General features: G+C 43.0%; 1 protein-coding gene across 6 annotated transcripts in view; it reads right to left on the bottom strand.

Moving 5' to 3' along the window:
* Positions 1-253: 253 nt before the first annotated feature.
* The window catches only part of AK4 (adenylate kinase 4), a 70,809-nt gene continuing 47,564 nt past the window's right edge, over positions 254-23,498 (bottom strand). For all 6 annotated transcript variants that reach the window (XM_032494487.1, XM_032494489.1, XM_032494491.1 and 3 more), the window contains 3 exons: positions 9,912-10,084; positions 7,203-7,321; positions 254-6,011 (listed from right to left, as the gene is read on the bottom strand). In XM_032494487.1, the coding sequence (XP_032350378.1) occupies positions 5,897-6,011; positions 7,203-7,321; positions 9,912-10,084 (407 nt within the window). In that variant the 3' untranslated portion in view covers positions 254-5,896. The remainder of the gene's footprint in view (positions 6,012-7,202; positions 7,322-9,911; positions 10,085-23,498) is intronic.

Here is a 23,498-nt window from a genome sequence, read left to right as displayed (position 1 = left end):
TTGAGGCCACAGTAAGTGAGGCAGCATGGTGTAGGAGACAAGAAAATGAGACAGGAGATCGTGACTCTTGGGCTCAGGGTCTTGCTCGGCCACCAACTGTCACCTGATCCAGGGAACACGTGTTTCCCCATCTGTAAACGGGAGGTAAAATGTCGAGAATGGGGCTGCTGCAGAGCAGCATGGATGAGAATATCCATGAAGGTGTGCACTGCCGAGTGTAAAAAGCTATACAAATGTTACAGGAATTCACTAGTTACAAGCAGGGAAAAAAATCTTTATTACTATCAAATTAAAAAGTATGAATCAATCTTCAAGCAAGATAAAATAATCAATAACATAATTAACAGTTAAGGGAGCATGTACAGATCAGACTACAGGTTTAGATACTTTGAATTAAGCACAAACACCAAAATCAAGAGGGCCGACAACTTCCACATGAGGAAAAGCGCTGACTTATCGTAAACACGCGACTTCCGGGGAAATGGAGCTGACATTTCACAGGACGGTAAACCAGGGACAAACTATCATTAGGTTAGAGAGCTGATTTGAGCTCGTGAGAGATCACAGTGAAATGCCGTTGCAACTCAACAATTTCCCAAGACCTGTTCGTCTCAAAAACAAGAATATATAAAAATCAGTAGTACAAATTCTCACAAAACTAGAAAAGCCCTCTGAGCCCCGACACCTCAGAGCTCACACAAAGACTGAGCTTTCATTTTTCTTCCCTTTATTCTTCTCTAAACTAGATACAAAACAGTTTGTTTTTACCTAAGCACATTTCTGACTTTGTATCCAAAGCTTTAAAATGAAGAAAAGAAAGGTTTTATGAAATGGAGTTGAGACTGCTCTTCTGACAAGTCTGAAACAGGAAATCTTCTATTTCAAGAATAATGATGTGCTTCCTGGAATAGCCTAATTATCGCCAAAGAAGGCATGAATACTCACGCCATACAAAAGTTTTCACCCTTTTGGAAATGTTTTCCCATCTTTCCCTCTCAACCCATCTCTCTCACACACACACACACTCTCACACACACACACACACTGCCCCAATTAGGGAATTCCCTGAAGCATACAGATAATGGCATTTGTTTTGGCAAGAATTGTGCAATTTGTTAAGAGAAAGATAAAGTATGGCATTTACCAACAATTGTAATTATAATATGTCTCAACAGATGCAGGAAGCAGACTCCTCTTCCTAGTTGAAATGTGGGCTCATGGTTTCCCGACATTGGGTTGTGTATATGTCTCACCTGGAAACCAGACTGGGTCAGTTACACATGGAAAAAGATGGTAACGTATGACCAGACCACATTCCCGTATTAAAGGAAGTCTCTGTTGCTAGGTTCTTCTTTTGAGACACCAGAGACAAGAGAGTTACTGCAAACGGAGGGGAATAGACAGAAAGCAATTCATACTACGAACATAACTCTGTCTTACGAAGTGCCGTTCTGGCAAAATTACTGCAGCAAGAAAAGATACTGTCTATTAAATGAAAGGTACTGAATGAAGTTCATCAGGTAGATGTGAATGCCTCCCGAGATCCTGTGACCCCGCAGAGGACAGATGAGACGTGCGCCCTCTGTGTATACAGTGTGCAACTATGCCAGGACCCGCTGAGTGCCCACCTCCTGTCTCAGCACCAGGGTGCCGAAAGCAAGGATTCCAGGTGGGAGCAAATACATTGTGTTACCTAGTAATGAGAACAGGGGGCTCAAACTAGGCAAATATACCCCAAAAAGGCCCTTTTAAATTTCCTGATTAACCCCTATAGGTATATGAAAAGGTTAAACAAACAGGCTTATTTCAGCTTTTAAATACAAGGAGGCAAGGTAATTGAGATAAAACTATCTAGGACGTAGGGTCATTGTGGAGGGTTTATTAGGCAACGCATGTAATGCACTTAGCCTGGAGTACCAGTGAGCCGTAACTACCAACAATGCTGATACTTCAACATATTTGGAAATACTGTCTTTATGATTTAAGCAAAGACCTCTCCCCAACCCAATCCCTAGCAGATGGTAAAACTTCTTTAAACAAATAGCCAAATATTGAATGCAGGTTCCAGTGACCTAAATTCTATAAAAGCCCTATTTATGGGTTTTATGGCATCTTTCTATCTAAAATTATCCCATCCACAACCTCATAAATGGCAGGAAAAGCCACAGCAGCATCTCTCTCTCAGGAATCCACCCCTCACCCATGGCTATTCTTACCTTTTTCCCTTCCCTACCAAAGAGACGGGCATACCTGGGGGAAGCTGGGGCTCGTGTGAGCTTGGCTGCTGGAGCGCGCGGGGAGTGACCCTGGGGGAGACAGGGAAGACAGGAAGCCTGTATCCCATTTCTGCCAGGGCTGTGCCTGACAAGCAGTGCCACCCTGTCAGCAGGTGGGCACAGAGGCATGGGTCTGGCATGCAGGCACATGCTCATGTATAACGGAATACAGGGAAGATGGTACAAGAGTCAAGGGTTACTATGTCAGGGGCTCAGTCATCATCTGTTCACCTGCCAGCACTTCAGAGAAGATCAGTTACCATCAGGGCCTTGCATGGGGGCGTGAGCAACTTGTTCTGACGTCAGCGAGGCAAAGTGAGTAGTGTCTGGCCAGCTCGCAGGAGCCCAGGCCTGGGTGTGAGCACCATGGCTGGGGGCGGCCCAAGCATAAAGGTCCCTTCAGGGGCACTATACCATGGACACCGAAAGGGTAGCTGAGGACCACGGCTTGCCCCCTCCGCGATCTAGCCGGGACCCGAGCCCAGCCCCCTTCGACAGCCTTTCATTTTATTTACGGATGAGGGCTCAGACTCTCCTCTAGCAGCTTCCAGGGGAAAAAAAAAAAAAAAAAAAAAAAAGGAACAGTCCCAGACAAAGCTGAAAGTCCCCGTTATGAACTCCACTATTTCTGATGTGAGGCCACTTGGAAATACAAGCAAAACCTCAGAGGCCTGGGTTGCTTGGGACGGGACACAGCGAGTTAACGTCCAGGAGCCGAGTCGGGAAAGCCTGGGTTTGAGGCCTGTCTACACTGCGCATCGGCAGCAGGAGCCGGAGCAAGACGCTTCACGCTCCTGACCTTTGCCCTCTGTCTGCACACATGGGATCATGCCTCTAACTCAAAGGACGGAAAGAAGAAATGAGATGTTTGTAAAGGTCCTGAAACTGCACATACCACCCAGTAGGTCAGGCCTTCAGTAAATGGTACCTAGTATGTGTTTGCGTCAGTGTGAGAGGGAAATAGCACAGTGACGTTTTCAAGTGGGAAGCCTGTCCGATAACGGAAAGCGAAATGAATGCAGAGCTGGCCAGACTCACAGAATGTGAGGACAGGCAGGAATCTTAGAAACCACCCAAACTACATGCTTTGCCTAACTGTGAAGGAACCTCGTGTGTGGCGGTAGAAGGAAAAGCAAAGAAAGATGTCCCTTTAATTTTATCTTTGTCAAAATATTTTGAAGTCCTTTTTATTTTAACAAAATCATCAAAGGAAATGCTAGATTGTTGAAGAGAACCAGAAATAGATATTTTAGGCCACTGAACATGAAACGAGCATTATGTTTCAAAGACCACAGAAAGAATGTCTGGCTTTTCTGGGTCTCACCTAGCAAAGCTGATTGCCCTCCACTGCAGGGCAACCTCAGAAACAGCCAACACTGCTGAGACACAGGATGACTCTGACACTGGCCATTTTTGTGTCTATTTCGCTGGAAGGGAGAAAGGAGGGAAGGATGGAGGAGTGGAGTATGGAGTCAGGGATCACCTAGGCCATTTCCCATACCTCTTCCACGCTGGTGCATCTGCTAAACACCAAGAGGAGGGGAGGAAGAGGTCTGAAGATTTTTCTGCTTCCGAAAAAGCACACACTTTCCTCTTCTGAATGATCCATATAATAACCTTAACTTTCTATATTTCCTAGTCTGTGGAAATTATCTCCACAGCAGGACTACTCTAAATTGTGCAATTTTCCTCATATCAGACTTGTTTCTCTCTATGCCTGGTTGCCCAGGAAACCTGAGCTGTATCTGCATGTCTGATTTCCCCCACCCCCATCAACGGGCACTCAGGCACGACTCTCCGCAAGCACTCAGAAGTCAATACCATGCACTGTATTTCACATACCTGAACTGGGCATTTTAACTACATAAACCTAAAAAGTAAAATCATCTCACTTCACTGCTATTTGGAGGATAAGGAGGAAACCGGTCTAGGTTTCCACTAAGGTAGCCAAAGAACATTCACATGAAGGGACAAACCAGCCAGAGCTGGGGCAGGATTCGCAAGGAAGATGCACTCGCTACCGTGCAGAACACAAGTGTCAGTGAACTGACTGGGGACTCACTGGGACGTCTCCAGAAAACAAGTAATGTGTTTCAACACCACTGAAGTGCTGAAAACAGGCCTCTTCTTTTTTTTCTCACCAGTATGAAGAGCTCGACAGAAGTCACTCCCAGGAACAGTAAAGAACCCTTCCTGGGGACAATCGCGATGCATGAAGAGGAATATTTATTTTTAAGGCAACAGGAATATACTTCATTGTCCTTCCCAAAGGAGAGCAAGAATTATAAAAGATGGCCACCAAGTCTGGAAACCAGGCAAATCCTTTGTAAATGGTTTATTGATATTACATTCCAATGAATGACAAAACAGTATGATCTATATTTCTAGACTTAATGGCCACCCTCTAAAAAGCATCTTTGGAATAGAATAAAAAAATTAAGATTTTGTTTTCCCGTCATCGTAAAGCTGTCATCATCAGTCTAGGCACAGCTAGTGCAACATTTCCCTCAACCCCACAGGCTCCATTCCCTTTACCAACAACTATTTATAATACGCTTGAGTCACTCACAGGAGAGAAACACTGTCAGCATCAATATTTAGCAGCATTTTCAAAACACATTTTTTTGTCTTGAATAAAAAGCTAAACTATTCTTTTTGTCCAGTAATTCCATACAGTCTTACTTACCTCTATACATAAGATATGGTCTTTTAACATTTATGTAGGTGAATGTTCCCCGGTTTCTGAGAGTTCCCCATAGACTCTGAGGGTTTTATTTTGCCACAATAAAAGAAAGAAGCGGTGTCAACCCATGGGAGTCAGACCAGCAATTTAAGCAGACCCTCCACATAGCTCAGATCCTCGCGGATGAAGAGATTCAACACCGTCCCCTCGTGCTCGGCTCTTAGGAATTTGAGAGGGAAAAAGCAATAACAATCTGTATTGCTTAAGAGTCTAGGAAGGGAAAGCAGGTGTAAAAACTGCAGTCTAATGAAAGTCGTAGAAGCCAAATCCTTTCATTCCAGGATGTCTGGAAACGAGAGATTCTGGGGACTATGGGTACAAAAAAAAAAAAAAAAGTGTCACTCCTAACAGAAAAAAAATGAATTGTGGACAGTCACTCAAGGCTACAGAAGCAACCACTGAGAGCAACTAGCTTCAATCCCATTGTCAGCAGGAGGGCACACAGCAGAGAACCTGGGACAAAGCCATTCTCGGGCCTCCTGGTGTAAGGTTCAACAGCCTTTGGGGCTGGGGAGAACCAGGGACCACCACCATCATTTGTAAAAAGGCTACTATGACAACAACATGGCTGTCAAAAATCAGCTAGAACTTTGGGTGTACACCATTTGAAATCCAGGCTGTACTTGCTTTCTTGTGAAGGACTTGAGACATGTGCAGAGACATCTTAAACATGCGTAGGTGACCCTTCTTTTAGAAAGGCAGAGAAGAGCCTCTTCATTAACTCTTTCTATTCATTAGTTTTCACATCAGTTCACCATTTAAACTAGAAAAGACGCTGCAAGCTATCTCAGCTAGCTTCTAATTGGGACACGGCACCACTACGACACACACAATTGGATGAATGACCATGTCTTCCTGGTTCATCCACTGGGTGGGCTCAGTATGCTTCTTTGGACTGAATAGGTGTGATCTTGTTCGAGAAAAGCGTGTAAACGTAGGGCCAGATTTTGTTCGTCTCGGTTCCTGAAAACTGGTGGAGAACTCCTCGGCTCCTGAAAAACAAAGCCCAACACACAAGGCATTTGAGGTTTCCTTTTGACATGATACCAGGGCAGATGAAGAACCTGGGTATAGTGTAAGCACGGTCCCGTGGTCTGTTATCACACATCACTCAATGCCCAAACGGCCCCTACGGATGTATCGACGCCACCACTTAGGTATATTGAAATAAATAAGGCCGTAGCTTCAGGAAGCGTGGCGTGCTTGCCATCCCGCCGCCTTTTCTTCTCCCCTTTAAAACATATCAAAGAAGAGCATCATAGGGACAATCCCAAATCTGCCTCAGTCCACACATTTGAAAGGCAAAAATCACTGACAAACTCTGATACTCTAAACCCTCACTAGTTACAACAGTAGACCATGAAACGCATGATGGATTCTAATAATATGATCAGGAACCTCTGACCTAAAGGCTTGCTAAACTGTCGGGGGCTGCAGGGCCAGAAATCGATTATAACAGAGGCAGTACGCTGCTGTCCTGAATGTGGGCTGCATGTGGGTTTTGTTCGGTTCCATGCTGTTGTTATTTTTCTAATTTGTGACCAATAAAAAAGTTGGGAGATTTTTCCCATAGACGGAGCCTGATCTCTGCTTCTCTTAAAAAATGGGGATCATTGGCCACACTGAGCCTGAGTGCCCTGTGGTGATAACCGGCTGGAGCAACAGAGGAGCTGTCCAGGCCACTGTCATGTGACTACCCAGCTTGCCATGTCCCCGACCCGGTGTGACAACCACGTCCATCCAATACCTGCCTGGCCCCTGCAGCAATCTGAACTTACAATCTGTAGTTTACAGGTTTAGCTTTTCTTTGTTAAACTCCCTCCAGACATGTGTAGGCCACAAGTCCCTTCTAATCCTCTACCCAGATCAGATGTTTACATGTAGGAGTGTCAAAATGTACATGTATTGCAGTCCCTTAAAAAAAAAAAAAGAAAGTAAGTCTAGAAGCAATTTTATAATCAAACAGACAGAGGTGAGGGGGCTTAGGTCCTTATGAAAGTAAAGTACCAGGCATCCTCTCTCATGTACAACTCCAGCACCTCATCTCACTTCTGGGGACGTATCGGGCCTTCAGGGTTTATCCAGCTTAAAGAAACGACCCCGCCCCAGCCCAGTGCCCTTCCCCTGGGGCACCACGCCTCTACGGTTGGCCCTCTGCCACAGAAACACTGACGCACACTCACTTGTATAGTTCGATGACTGGTTTCGCCACCTCCTTGTACTGTCTTAGTCTGGCAGCAACTGCTTCAGGTCTGTCATCCTCCTGCTGGACTAATGGTTCACCAGTGATGTCATCAACCCCCTATAAATACCAGAGAAACCAGTCAATACGGACAACAGTGGGGCCAGTCCACAGGCAGAGACTTCCCTGCGCAAAACCACGTGTTCACCTTTGACTCCCACCACAGGTCGAGTTAGGTCTGGGTGACAACAGTAACGGTGAGGGTAGTTGAAAAAGAAATGGCACTCGTAACAGCTTGTTAACCTTTTTCTGTGAGCACTGACATTAAATCTTTATTAACTTCCCAGATCTTTCCAAACATGTTCCAGCGCTTTTGATAAATGATATCTTCAATTCACAGTTCAAAATTCCACACCGCCTCCTCCAACAACAACCAACCATTAGACAATGTCACAGTGGCCCTCTAAATATTCCTAAAACTGCCTTGCTTTCTAAAGCCTGAGTTCTTAAAACGGAAAATAAATGTCTCAAAGAATCAAATGGTTTACTTAGGAAAAACACCAATCTAGGAAACGGTATTTCAGTCCCATCTCTGCTTGCTTCCAAATTCTATCATGTACCTCTTCTGAGATTAATCTTAGGTTGTTTTACTAAATCAAATGATGACTTATCTAAAGGTAGATTAAAATAGGCATGAATCATGTACCCGTCATAATCAGGAAGAAACATTCTGAGAACTGAAAAACTGCAATTTTAGAAAATCTGATTTTTGATTATTTTAACCTCCTCCAGAGCCATACCTACTTACAAATAGCAAAATGGACACATCAGAATTTTTCCTCCCATGTCCGTGGCCATGGCCCACCAAGGGAGATAGTCACAAGATATAAATCTGTCAAAAGACAGGCTAGAGCAGAACCAAAAGGCTCAGACAACTCAACTCCATAACCCAAAACTGGCTGTAAGTTTGAAATGCACTGAAATTCCATGACAGCTCAGGGCCGTGGGTATGTAACTTACACTGAGGACTTACTGGTGAGCCACATAACGATCACATGTGCATTCCATGGCTGTTACCCTGACAGAACAGGACAGATGGGGTGGAAGAAGGCTGCAGTCACCTGTGTTCCCCTCTCCTTTATTTCACCTATTGCTACAAAGCTCAGAAGTCATTTCCACGAGTATCAGGAAATACAGCAACTGCTTCCAGGAAGAGCAGAATGATGCTGGGACAACAGCATCTCCCCTGGTCGGGGAGGCGGCTACGGCCGCTGGTTGAGTTGGCCCAGACCAGCACTTCCACTGCTGTCTTTGGAAAGAGCATTGTAATGGCAGGTGTTCTTTTAGAGATACCCAGTCTTTGGAAAGCAACTCAGTGTTAAAGCTCAAATTTTAGGAAAGATCCTTCTATCAGCACAGGTCTATGCAGAGCCCAAATGTGAAGCATTTGTGTTAGATTCCAGTGAGTATTCAGAATCCTATTTTCCAATCCATTTTTTCCCCCATACTAGCTTCTTAGGATGGAATGGAAGGAATCTAATAAAGGAATTCCAGAACTACTCACATTTCAAAAAGAAGACTTCAAAAGGAGACTACTGCTTAGCACAAATGAAAGAGACTCATCAGAACTTAATAATGACTTATGGGACCCAGGAGCCAGGAAGGTGTCCTTAACCACTTAAAGTAGTTTTCTGTAGGTATTACTGACTCCATCTATTTTCAGGTCTAACCGATTCCATAAACATTAACTCAACAAGACACTATGGCCACCCCTTCCACATTTGGATAAGGACAAGTAACACTATCTACCACCAAATAATTGAAGTTGAGAATTATCACATTGCACTAATTCCTGTCTTTACCAGAAAGAACAGTAACTCTTTAAATGAACTTGTCAATTTCAAAAGTTTCTTTAAACATATACTTTTTATGCAAATATATATTTGATGCTCACTCTGACCACTCACATGACCCCACTCACTCTAACACTGCTCCTTACTCTGTCCCAGCCCCAACCATTTTGCCAGTCTAAAATAAATCCTTTATGTCTTTATCCTACTTTATCCCTGCTCTTATGAGGCTAGAGAGTACTTATAAACACATAAACAGATATACGTAAAGAAGGGTGGTCACTGTGCTATTTGTTTTTCTCATTCAACAATACCCAGGGGAAATATTTCTCCAGGTCAAAGGATATAATATTAAGCCATTCTTTTTACTAAATGTGTAATATTCCAAAATGTGGATATTCTCGAATTTATTTAACCATCCCTATAGATGAATATTCATTTTGTTTTCAAGTTTTGTTTTGTTTTTCCCACTATAAACAACACCCTGAAATAAACCTCACTGAGTACATGACCTTACCTGCTAGTACTTTCCATAGATGGTACTCCTAGAAGTGGGCTGAGTGAAACATGTATTTAAAAATTTTAATGTAGGTTGCCAGGTTGCTTTTGTGAAAGATTATTAATATTTCATATAATACAGATGAGGATACCATTTTCCCAGATCCCCAAAACCAATAAATGTTGTAAATGTCCATTTATGTTCCTTGACTACTAGTGGATGAGAATTTAAAAATACTTGTTGGCTATGTATATATATTTGCTATTTTTGGAATAACCTATTCCTATCAGTCACCCACTTTCCAGCTGAAATGTTCTGGCTCTTTCTTGTCAATCTGTGAAAGTACTTTGTATATTCTTACATGTACATGAGGTGGATTGAAGTCCGGGTTATAGACCCTTCCACTAGGAGGGTGAATCCAACGTCGGCTGAGACGATCTTTGAGCGTTTCAAAGGGAATGTTCAAAGTGATCACTAGATCCAGTTCACATATTTTGTCCAAGGCTTCAGCCTGAACTAACGTTCTAGGAAAACCTAAATGCCAAAAACAAAACATATCAAATGCAAGACACTTCTCAATTCCAATTAATTGTTTAAATATTTTCAGTGACAGAATAATCAAATCTGTACATATACTACCCAGAAAGGAGTTTTAATCAGAATTTGTATCGACCTTCATAAATGTAATACTAGAAGATAATATGTCACTTTATAACCTAGCTTCAGCATTTGGAATCTTCAAGGGTAAAGAGTCATACAATAAAAGCAGAAAAATCACTAAACTTGTCCTAGCGCCAGTCTCGGCTCTGCTATTAAGTACCTGTGGGACCTCGGGCAAGTTGTAACACCTCCCTTTCCTCTTCTGTTAAAGAACTGAAACGACAAAATTGTATTTGTGCCCTTTTAGCTCTAACATAAGCTCTAGCTTATGAGTATACTGTTCTTAGGCTACCACACAATAGATGTACACACACATACATGTACGTTTATGTGTGTGTGTGTGTGTGTGTATGCATGTACATACTTCTTAGGTCTAAGTCAATCAAAGTAGGGTCCTTCACTCCAGACTTTCATTTGAGCCTGCACCATAACAAGGAGGGCAAAATTCCAAACTCAAAAAGAACTGGTGCTTTTGAAACTATTTGGATACTGCAAAACTTACGTATAAGTTTTCACCCTACTTTTCTAAATGTGGGAAAATAAAATTGCAAAATTGAAATCTGGACTCATGGGCATCACTTTCTTTACTGTAGTTAATTGACCCCAAATTTTATTTATATATATATATATATATATATATATATATATATATATATATATATATATATATTTCTACACCCCCCCCCAGGGATTGACCTGCTTTATTTATTTTTATTTTATTATTGAAGTATAGTTGGTTTACAAAGATGTGTTAGTTTTTGGTGTACAGTACAGTGATTGAGATATATAGAGATATATAGATATACACATACATACATATACACACACACACATACCTGTATTTAGGAGCCAATCTCTGCTGAAAACTCTCCAACGCTCCCTTCAGAGCCTTCCTTATTGCCTGTGAGGCCAGGGCCCTTTCTCCCAAGCCTGTTCCTCCCAGGCTCCTCATCCTCGCCTTTTACATACAGAAACAGGCTCCTCTTCCCTCCTCTCCATACACTGGGACTCTGGGCTAAGTCATGGATGAAATTTCTGATTTTCCTTGGTTTTGTATTTTTCCCAGTTGCAAACCAACTCACCTACTCCCTCAGCTTCACCTTTGGGCTACCCATGACACCATCTCCCTTATCTATACATCCCTAATTTACTCTTCTTTTGTCCAGTGTCAAATGACGTGGTGCCCAAAGATGACTTTGGCCACATCAACTTACTTTCAGTATTGCTCTCTGCAGGCCTCACTAGCTCCTTTCTATCTTTGAATGTGTCCAAGATACCTCTGCCTCAGGCCCTTTGCACTTTCTGTCCTCTGCCTAGAATGTTCTTCCTGCAGATCTCCGAATATCTGACTCCTTATCATCTGAGATATTTACACAAATGTAATTTCCCCAGGGAGACTTTTAAACTAGTATATTTAAAATAGCCCCATTCCGGGGGAGAGGGTATAGTTCAGTGGTAGAGTGCGTGCATAGATAGCATGCACTAGGTCCTAGGTTCAATCCCCAGTACAGCCATTAAAAAAAAAGTTTTTTCAGGGGTTGCATTAGATGTGTGGATTGCTTTGGGTAGTGCGGCCATTTTGATAGTGTTGATTCTTTCAATCCAAGAGCATAAGAAATCTTTCCATTTCTTTGTATCATTTTGGTTTCCAGAGTATATAGGTAACCTCCTTGGTTAACTTTATTTCTAGGTATTTTGATGTTTTTGAGGTAATGGAAATGTTTATGCCAGTTATAAAATTCTGGCTTTTGAAGTGAAAAAAAAAAGTGAATGAAGGGCTGCAAATGGCAAAATATCCTTCTTTCTTATGGGTGAGTTGTATTCCATTATATATATATACATATATATATATATGCTGCATCTTCACTATCTATTCAACTATTGATAGGCACTTAGGATGCTTCCGTATCTTGGCAATTATAAATAATGTTGCTGTTTAAAAAAATTTTTCAGTAAGTAAATAAAGCTAATTACACCCCTCTTTCCCCACCCAAAATAAAATAGTCCCATTCCCCTCCCATTATCTATCTTACTATTCTTTTTAGTTTCCATCGTTTAATACTATGAATAATTTCCAAGTATTTATGTTTATTTTCTATCACTATCTCAGTCCCTGAGAAAAGGGACACTTTTTGTCTTGATCATTGCTATTCCCTTTAGCTCCTAAAAAATTGAAACAGACAGGCAATTTAGTATAGGGCCTTGTGGCTATCTCCAAAGTTCCCTGGTGAGCTTGCTTATAGTACTTTGCATGTAAGGTTGCAAGTTCCATCAGAAATTATCCATCCCCTACATCTTACTTACTAAACTCAACATCTGGTCTGCGGTTCAGTGTAAGCTTTGGTCACAGTGAGTACACAAATGAGAAAAACATTTAGGAATTTCATAGCAACTCCACAGAGTAATTTTAAGCCTGTTGAATCTAGAATTTGGGCTTAAATTTAGAGGGTTTTTTTTTCCTTTGATTTTTCTAGTAATTTGTCTTTATTGTGTTTGGCAAAAGGGCGGTTCTGCAATGGACTGGAAAGCAAAACTGGGCTTTCACAGACAGTCTGTGCAAGGCTTCCCTTGGACCTTCTTTTCCAGTCTCTCCAATAAGGTGAGTTATCCAGTGGCCCAAGCTTCCAACGTCTGATGTTGTTTATGACAGAAGGGGTACAGATTAAGTGGTATCTCTTCTGAAAGGGACACAGAAACAGAGAACCAAACCTGGGGCACGTTTCGAATATCTTCTCATGACAAGGAAAGACAGAGCAAGTTCAAACAGAGGTGAAGAAAGGCTTGTCTTGCAGAGCACACCTCAGTTCTTCGGCTCTCACATGCTGAACCCAGATAAAGTTCCCACCAGGCAAAGGGCTGTTCCAACATTACAGGTAGCATCAGAAGAAATTGCTTCCACATTCTCATAAGCTGGTCTTTTGTGATCTATCTTGCATTCAGGTTGGCTCCAGCAGAGAAAGAGGTCGTTCTAATTTTGCAGCCTCGGCTCTTGTGCCAGTAGCCACCCAGCTGTATCCTCTCCTTCCTCCCACACTGACTCTCTGGCTAAGTACCTCCTTCAAGTAAAGGCACGCACGTGCTGGGGAATGACGCTTGGGAGTATGTTCTTGGTGCTCTTGCAGTGGGACGATGGGTGATTCCTTTCTACTCGTTTATACTTTCTAATTTTTTAAAACTGAGCATATAGTATTTTCAAAATAGAAAAAAAAATATTGCCTTTAAATAAGCTGCTAACTTTTTTTCAAATCTCAACATCATTTCTGTTAGATCAGATTATGACCACTTGGTATTTGGGAAAGTAAAAGGTCAGATCACATCTGCCTAAGATCAAGTACAACATGGACCCCTTGGCCTTAGCCCTGGAAGGTAGCGATGGCACACAGGGGGCAAACACTAAGGTAGTTAGTAGTCTTCTAGTTTTTCTACTCAGTGAACACACTTATTTTATTAGTCTGCCTTATTTTAAAAATCCCAATTTAATTCCATGAAATTATACGAATCTTTTGAGCTCCGTAAACTCAATATGTAACCTTCTTTCTATTATGGAATGGCTTGATTGCTTTAATATGGGTTCTCTTTTGATTATTAAGTTCAAAAACAAACTGAATTTTAGAACTGGGGCTTCATAGCATGTGGGCGTATTCTGGAGCCTCACGTATGTGATAGCTATCAGACAGACAATAATGTGATGCCATCTGGGTCACCAAGGAGTAAGATCTGGACCCACATGGGCCCTCAGGGCTCAGTTCTATCTACGGCTACACAAATTGGGGGTGGGGAGGTAGGGAAGGGGTTTCAGCAGAGTCTAGATAAAGCCACACCTCCTATCTTTCCCACCAGGTTCCTTTTTGAATACTGCTCACGCCCTCAGCCAGGTTCTTTCCTCCTCCTCCCTCCTCCCAGCAGCTCACTCTAGATCAGACTGCAGATGCTAGAGAGAGCACTAGGGTGGCAGGTCTGGGCACGGTGCTAGGTCTCTCAGTCCTCTTCAGCCTAGCTTCCCCCCGCGGTCTGCACCAGAGTCTGCCCTGGAAGATGAGCTTCCCGAGGTGGGGGTTTAAGACAGGTCTCAATCCCCCTGCTGTCCCCTGGGGCTGCACCTGGTACCCTCCGCAATGAAACACCAGCAAAGTGAGGTTAGTGTGCCTTCCACATGAAGGCACTCACTCTCCCACTGACTGCCAGGTCCTGCCCTACCCTGAATAACCCGCTGTTCAAGTGACAACTGGAATTAGAAAGATGCCTGCAGCCAAAACAACCCCAAATCAATCTCTTTGCTCTTTCCCCAAATCCATTTCCAAGGAAAAGCCATTTTCTAAAGCAGGAGCTTCCAAAGAGACCCTCTTCAGAAAACAGAAAGAAAATAACAGAACTATTGCTTTATTTTTTCTCATTCTTTTTAATCTACCTTAAAGGGTTCATTTTATAAGGTATATAATAAATATAATTGTAACATAACTTACACATAAATATCCATATACCAAAGATATAAACTCAGCATTTTTACTGATGAATTGATGAGTGTGTACAAAGAATTTCAGAGATAACTTAAAGACCTGAATTCTCTGCCTAAGTCCCTGGGGCCTTCAGCTCTAGCATCACAAGCCACCACCCTGACAAAACATTGTTCTTTATCCTTTGGGTAGAGGTTGGGAGCTGGGGAAAAAAAAAAAAAAAAAAAAAAAAAAAAAGCACTAGGAAAGAAGAGGCAGCTCCAAAAGAGAATAGAACAGTTCTTCCAACAAATAAAAAGTCAAATCTCACTGGCTAAAGTTTCCTTGTCTGATAAAGCCAGTCCACTCAGCTCCCCCGCAACTGTTTCTGAGCTCCGGGGGCCTCTGGAGGGACGGGTGGGAAACGCAACTAAAATAATCTGAATTCACAAGAAGAGATTTCAAAAGCCATGCTGGGTAGTGCCCAACTATTGGGCTCCCACAGTCAGACCTGCTAATGATCACAGAGCATCACTCATTCTCGTGACTTACAGGTCTTCTGCTGGGACAATAGCTCTTGCCGTGTTCTCCCCCGCTCAACACAGGTTAAAGTTGAAAGAACCATAGAAACGAAATCAAATCAAATCAAAGCTAAAATGAAGAGCTATGCTTTAAGATGTTAATATTGTTGGAATGCAACCTTTTCAATAGTTTAGAAGTAACAACAATAGACAGCCCTCATTCCACAACTTCAAAGACTCTCCATCCGATGGGGACACATCAAAATGACCAGGGAAGACTGAAAGGAAAAGAAAGGCCATGTATGGATACCCTGATTCCATTCCAGGCTTCCAAGAATGGAACATGCAGGAGCAGGAGCAGGATTTAAGTATTTTTTTAATTGTCCAGGTGACTTCAGTATTTACCTCTGATTGATAGAGAACCACCAAACTTCTCAGTGACAGCAGTGTGGAAGTGCAACATTAAGTACTTGTTATCTGCCCCATTTAGGGGGCAGGTTTAACACCATGTCTACGCAGGTACAAACCACTTGGAAGAATGCATCTCCTCTGCCTCGGTATTGGGAGGAGAACTAGCAAGGAAAGTAACAGAGAGCAAAGTCTTCCAGATCCACTAAGCTCCTAACTCAAGCCACCAGTTTACGCCATTGCTGTCTGCATCTTATCTCTAAAGAAAGTGTGGCCGGGGACAAAGTGTGGTACACTAGTGAGAACAGTGGAGCAGAAGTCAAAGGTCTGGGTGACAGCTGCGGTTTCAAAAGAAAGAAGCAGCCTTAATCTGGGCACACTCAGGACTCGGTATAACCTGCTAGCTGTGGGCAGAAGCTTTGGAACCAGACACCTAGATTTCCATCCCAGCTCAGTGCAGCCACAACTGTGAGAACTTCCACAGGCTTTGTGATCTCTCTGATCCTTAGTTTTCCCAGACATAAAACAAGGGGACATTAATTTGCTAAGGTATCACAGAACAGGCGGCTTAAACAAAGAAATTAATTGTCTCACAGTCCTGCAGGTGAGACGTCTGAGATCAAGGTGCTGGCAGGTGAGAGAGGCCTGTCTCCTTGGCTTGCAGGGGGCTGTTTTCTCCCTGTGTCTTCATATGGTCTTTCCTGTGTGTGTGTCTGTGTCCAAATCTCCTCTTCTTATAAGGACACCAGTCATACTGGATTAGAGCCCAGCGAATGTCCTCATTTTAACTTGATCACCTCTTTAAAGACCTCGTATCCAAATAGAGTCACATTCTGAAGTGCTGGGAGCTAGGACCTCAACATATGAATTTGGTAGGGTAATGCCTACTGCATAGGGCAGTTCTGTGGGTTAGAAGAGACAATCCCTTGTAAGATGTTTAAGATGCAAACCATCAGGACCACAGTGAGTATTCAATAAAGGCTGCTGTTGCTCCTGGTAGAGCCCCCCTCCAGAGCTCCGCTGCCTCCCAATTCAATCAGAAGGCAGCAGGAAGGAAAGGTCCCCCTCCAACACATCCACACTTAACCAGTTTTCTGAGATTTTCTAAGAGTTTTGCTCTCTGCCGTAGTAACAGCTCGGCACTTCTAGTCATTAGTCGCACAGAGTCCACATTCTAGTCCCCACCCAGTCACCAGGGAGCTCAACCAGCACAGCTCCGAGCCCGGGCACGACTCAGCACCGGGGCACAGCTTAGAGCTCAGGCGCGGCACTGCCGCTGGCCCTTAAGTTTCCCACTCAAGTTATCTGTTTGCCCCTTTCATCACCTACCTAATTTTTGGATAGTAAAGCTCCTTAAATTTACTTTCCTGATCCAGTGCAATACCTCATCATGATGAGCTTTAATTTGGGTTAAAGCTGAGATTGGTAAATTCAGCACCAATGCTCAGCCGTAAGCTGCTGACAGTACAAGTGTACCCTGTGGCAGCAACTCCGGGGACACGCCTTGCAAGGAACAAATCCACACACAGGCTGCGTTAACTGCAACACAGAGCCCAAACCAAGAAAGGTATGGCTCTGAAGTCTTTTCCACTAGTGAGTGCCCTGTTTCTAGAGGCATTCACACGGACAAGGCGACTCTGCTTGGGAGAAGCTGGGCCAGATGGCTTCCAAGTCCATATTCCAATCATAATTCAGCAAACGGAGCCTTTATGCTTCACGTGTACCACAGACTACTGGTTATATAAATTTACTTATTTCATTCTTCACATCAACCCTACGTGGTGGGCAGAGCAGGAAACATCACCCTCTGTTTGATAAATGTGCGTGCCTGCATTCAGTGAGGATCAGAACTCGGTTTGATTAATCAGGTCTCTGGTCTTTCCAGTGCTCTTTCTAGTCTACTATACTATTGTTCCAGGGGTATAAAAGGGGATATTAAAAGGACCCTAAATGTCACCCCACCTACCTTTCTTCGACCAAAAGAGCAGAGCATCATGGTAGCATCCTCACCATCACACTTACTATTTGTTGAGCATCCTTGATGTGCCAGACACACTACATGCAAAAGAAAAGCCAAAACTCTGCAGTGGCCTCCAAAGGCTTCCTCTTGCTCCTGTGTCCTTGTCTTACCTCGTCTCACTGCCCACCGCTCCACGCCAGTCACCAGAATGCAAGCTAAGTGAGGGCAGAACTTTTAAAGTTATTTACTGCTATCTCCTTAGTGCCTAGAGTAGAGCCTGGCACATGGTAGATGCTGAATAAATATTTGCTGAATGAATAAGTAAATACCTCAAAAGTCACAATAATTCTGCCAGGTAGGCATCATTTCCATTTTCAAGTTATAAAAACTGAGGCTCAGAGAAGTTAAGCGACTTGCCCAAGATGGCATACATATTTAATAACTGACGAACCGAGAGCGATCTGACTCGAGAATCACACACCATTTACCACACCTTGCTGTCTTCCTCCCCACAGAAATCTGCAGACTGGGAGAAGCAAACTCGCAGACGGAAAGAAATGCCTGCTCCTGGTGACTGCAGCAGTCAGCCTAAGACATGACCTGAGAACCCAAATCCTGGGCAGCTTCAGGGACACTACCTGGCCTACTGCTCCAGCAGACACACCAGTCTCCCTCCCCACATACACACAACAAATGTTCTGTATCTTGCTTTTTTCTTTCTTTATATCTTGGAGATTTTTTTTTTGTCTACATAGTACATTTTGCTCTCTCACTCTCTTCAATATCTGCAGAGTACTCCCTAGTTTGGATGTACCATAATTTACCCAACACCCCCTACTGCTGGACATCTAAACGCTTTCCAATATACTCCAATGAATATCATTGCACATGACTTGACAAACCCGACTAGGGAAAAAGGAGCAGAGACTCCAGGGACAAATGCTGAGGCTGGCTGTCCAGCTACACCACTTCCTCACTTTGCAGCCTCAGTGACCGAACCTCCCTGTACCTATAAAGTGAGCATAATGATACCTAATTCAAAAAACTACTATATGGAAATCCCAGAGTGGTGACTGGCCTGGGGTAAACTGCTAGGGAGGAGAGGCACACAGGGCAAAGAGCCGATACCAGGGGGAAACGAAGGCCATGTGGCACTTGAGGAAAAAAGACAAACAGCAAGTTTGATAATAAGAAAGACATGAAGGCTAAAAACAAGCTTGAGCTTTTGTAAAAGTAGGAACGAGGCAGTGGAGAGACAGAAGAAAACCATCACCACCACCATCCCCCGACAGGTTGTTTTCATAAGAAAGAGTCTCCTCAGTAACACAGGAGACAAGACAGAAAGCAGTACCCTCGGGGCAGACCCAGGCTCTCCTTAAAGGCAGAAGGCAGAGAGAGCATCCTGCCAAGTTAGAAGGCATGTGGAAGGTGGAGAGAACTCTAAGGAAAAAGGATTCCAGAGGGTACAGTGGAAGGGTCAAGAATTAGGGGGAAGGAGGGAAATCAGTAACAAAGAGAAGAGGATTAAAAAAAAAAATCATTGAAGGATGACTGCCCTTTCCATTAATAACCAAGGATCACAGTTGGAAGAAACCAGCCTCAAAGAGTATAATTTTCAGGGCAGGTGTGATGTCCAAATCTCTCAAGTGGGCACCAAGGCCCAGGGAAGTCTGGGGAGCAACATCCTAGAGAGGGGCTGTCCGTCACTCTGGTTAGGCAGAAGGGCAGAGGCCCTACAGAATGAGGTGCAGTGTTTATCTGTCTACAGGATTCTTAAAACATGAACATCCTTCAGCCTAGAGATCCTAACTTTAAGACTTCAGGGCACACAGGAGGAAATGGTATTCTGCAAGGAGGCATGGTGGCTCCAGCATCCTTTGAACTGATTTACATCGGTGTCTCAATTGGGGGGTGGTGGGGAGGTGCTGTGTTTGTTCCGGAAATGCCCAGGATATAGTCAGACTCCACGCAGATGCGGTGTCCCTGGTGGGCAAGGATTACTGGCCAAGGGGACCAGATGCACACTCACATTCTGTCAACAGGTGGCAGCATTAATAATTTTTCCACTTAGAAAGAACTGCAACAAAGTTGTAGTCTGCTTTTATTTTCACTAAAAGTAATCTCCAAACACACGCTTTTAAATGACCAGCAGTATTTCTGCCTCCTTAGGCAGACTGTTCCAAGTGAATATATTCCACTGTGGAGGGAACCAGAAAACCCAAGAAGTAAAGTAAAACCAGGATCACATTTTAAGCATGGAAAGCTTGCTTACCTCCCTTTAGCTACACAAATGAGACAGTTCCACTGCATGGTTTCCAATCGGGAGTATGGAAAACCTACCTCATGCTTCCACAAAGGAACCCCTATCTCCCATCTCATAACCCAACCTGGAAAAGCTGCTCTGTCCTGTTCAAGCAGTCAATCCATGACGAAAGCTGAAATTTTATGTAGTTCAATTTCGTGCTGTATCACTAATTATGGTGCCTACAGGTTGTTTTTCAGACTCTCCCTACCCACCCCACCACCACCATCAAAAAAAAAAAAAAAAAAAGATTTACTAGGTGCAGAGAGATGTGACTAAATTCCTAACTGGTATTATGTTCCCAGCAGTGCTGGCCCCTGGACCTCGGCACCTGCTCCTCTCGGCCATGCCAAGAGCCTGAGGGAGGGCAGCTGAAGCAGGAGGTGCCACCACAACAAGCTGAGGCCGTGGAGGGCAAGAGGGAACGAGGACATTTCTGTTTTGGGAATTTGCAGAGCATCCACTCCAGAGGAAGAGCATGGGGCCAGAGTCCACCACCACTTCCCCAGGCAGAAAAGCAAACCCTCTGCTTGATGCGAATAAAAGGGCAGTTCTGAAGGGTAACTTCCAACACCTGCCTGGGCTTGCTTGGCAGCTTGTGAAAAGGTCACACAATATCAGGTCCCCTTCCCACCTCCATTAAGATCTGGGGCCAACATGGTGGCTTCTGACCACCCATCTCTTCCCAGGTGTTGGGAAAACAAGAACCCAGTTTCAGATGCAAGCCACGATCCATCACAATTAATCACTGAAGGATAAGGCTGAAAGCAGTCATTCTTCCACAGTCTTCCCTTACCCAGTGGTATTCAAACCAGTCACACCACAAACCAGAAGCCTTAGTAGGAACTTAAAATTAATCACCATCAAAATCTGTTTTATGAAGGCCTTTTCTCTCTCATATCTTATCAGTTTATGCACTATTTATTTGTATGGGTATCCAAGAGCTCCATAGTCCACTTCAGCCAATTTTTATTAACAGATGGTGAAAAGATTAAGAAACAGCTGTGCTCCAGATGTTGACAAATGGAGCTTACACTACATCATACCACTTTGTGAGTCCTGCATTTCCCACTGTGCTGAGAGTGCTCTGGGGCCTACTTCCTGCTCGCTGAGAACTTCCAGGGACACTTGCAACTCCTCTGTTACAGACCCCAGGGTTTAAGAGATTTGGAATAAGCCATACTGCTCTTAAAGAGCTTACAGGTTAGTAGTAAATGACTTAAAAACCTAGACATGTTATAATCACTACTTAGTGATCCACTGACAGATACAAGATACAGAAAATTTGGCTTTAAACCATAAGTTTGGATCTTTGAAGTGTGCTATTAAAATTCAAGAATTCCCATGAGGTAGGCGTTCTTGGGGAAATTCCTAAATGGCATGGCAATCCTCTGGCACCAGCACAATGACTTTTCCTGTTTTAAGGACATAGATGAAACTACTAATTTACAATCCTTGTTCTTAAATTATGCTAAAGCACTGAGCCCCTTCCCCGGTAAGGAAAGCTGTATACTGCACTGAGGAGGAGCTGTCATCTGCACATCTTTTGCTTAAAGGTGCTTCTGTTTAAGAACTCTCCTTAAAAAAAAAAAAAATTGTTTGCTTGTTTTTTAAACCTAAGTCTCTAGAAACAAATTAAGGGAAAATTGGCCCCCTTGTTTCTTAATTAAAACAAAAGGAATTTGTAAAGGATTTCCTCACAAGCCCACATTTTTGCCCCAAGGTAAATAACACAAGCCAGGCACCCCCCACACAGGCTCGGCCACAGGCGGCAGGCCAGGCCTCTCTGTCACTGGCTGTGTGTCTGTAAGCCTTTTCTGTGTGTCAAGCACGATGCTAGGTACTAGCAATATGGTCATGAATAAAAAGATATAACCTCTGCTCTCTGAGGCCTACATGGAAGATGGGAGCATGAGGAAGGTAGGAAACACCAGATTTGCAGATGAATATCTGCACATGTTTACAGGGTAAGATGAAAGAGTGACACAGGTGGATAGGATGGTTCAGGAAGGAACATCTGAGCAGAGTTCTGAATGCAGCTGTCCACGTGGACATCTGGAGGCGGAGCACTGCAGGTAGAGGCAGAGCAGGTACCAAGGCCCTGAGGTGTGGCGTGCGTGGCACCAAAAGGCAGAGTGTATGAAGTAGTAATGGAATAAAACCAAAGCTTTGATCTCCTAGCCCTGATCATGTTTGAAGACAAAAGGAAGAAAAGCAGCAAGAAAAATTTAAACAAAATATGATAAAGACAAAGAATATTCAACATAACATCCAATAACTAGCATTCTTGAAATAGAAAAACGGAACAAATGGACAACCACAAAAAAAAAAGACATAACAACACAGGACAACTTCCCTGAAAGAACCAAGCTGCAGATCAAAAGGAGACACTATATATCAGAGGGGGGGAAAACACCCGACATTGAGATACCCTATTTACTTCAAGCAAGAAGAAACAGTTCTTCAGGAAAAAGAAACCATTCAGAAAAGGGAAAAGTCAGCCTGGCCTTAGACTTCTGCAGAGCCATAATCCAGCCAGAAGATGATGAAACAAGTTCTGAAGGACACACAGATCACTCAAGAATGTCACTGTCAGCTCAACTGTTGAACAATACGGAGACATTCTTAAACCCAAAACCTCATGGAATACAGCCCCTCATGAGCTGTTCAGCAAGAAGGGGGGCAGGGGGAGGAGGAAAGAGGGATGGGAGGGGCAGAAGAGGGAGATTGAACAAAACTCAGTCGACTAGGTGATGAACAGAAAAGCTGTGCTAAAGGTACTGCAGCTTCACCCATACATAATTCATACACCATACAAGTGTGCGATTCACTGCTTTCTAGTATATTCACAGTGATATAACTAAGATTAATCAAAGTAAAATCAACAGAGTAGTGGGTTAAAAAAAGGGAGTGCACAGAATTCATTAAAATTTTTAAAATGTAAGACAAAAAACTGGGAAACTAAAGTTACAGAGAAATTTATAACTTTTAACAATAAAAGCTAACAAAAATTGGAAGGAAGGGGAGAGGATACGGGAGGAAGTATGAGCATATTAATCCTCTTACTATTCATTCTACAGAGAGAATATCTTTAAATTTGTAATGTAAAATTAAAAAAAAAAAAAACAAATACATCAATTGCCTGTCTTCTGCAATCGTAAGGGACTCCCATAGGAATTAATATCCCTGGTGATGAAGAAAGTTTTCTCTGAAATTCAGTAATAATTCCTTTAGGTTTACTTTAGTTTTTGCTATAGTTAAATCTGAGTAAAATTAAATGCCTTTTTAAAAGTACATTAAGTATGATGCCATTCTTAGAGATCTCTATCTGCACACTCGCATGGAGAGGGGCCTAGAATGGTGGCTTTCCATTGTTAACCCTGGTTATTTCTGGCTAATGGGATTTTAAGTGATTTATTGCCTTTCATTGCATTTTTCCATATGGCCTGAATGTTTTATAGTGATCATGTATTATTTTTATAAAAACACTGTAAAAAGGGAAAATTAGATTCTCTGCATTTTCCACATGACATTCTACTTTTAACCCTCATCCACTTGTTCATCTTTCCAAAGTTTTCTTATTAGTCATAGGGCAATCAACAGGTTTACACTGTTTTGTTTTATTTACTAGGTAAGGTTTAATGGAAAACTGGTGATTTTATTG

This window comes from Camelus ferus, chromosome 13 (genome assembly GCF_009834535.1).
Source record: "Camelus ferus isolate YT-003-E chromosome 13, BCGSAC_Cfer_1.0, whole genome shotgun sequence".
NCBI lineage: Eukaryota > Metazoa > Chordata > Mammalia > Artiodactyla > Camelidae > Camelus > Camelus ferus.
Note: the sequence above shows the minus strand (reverse complement) of the source record. Positions and strands in the feature narration are given on the sequence as shown.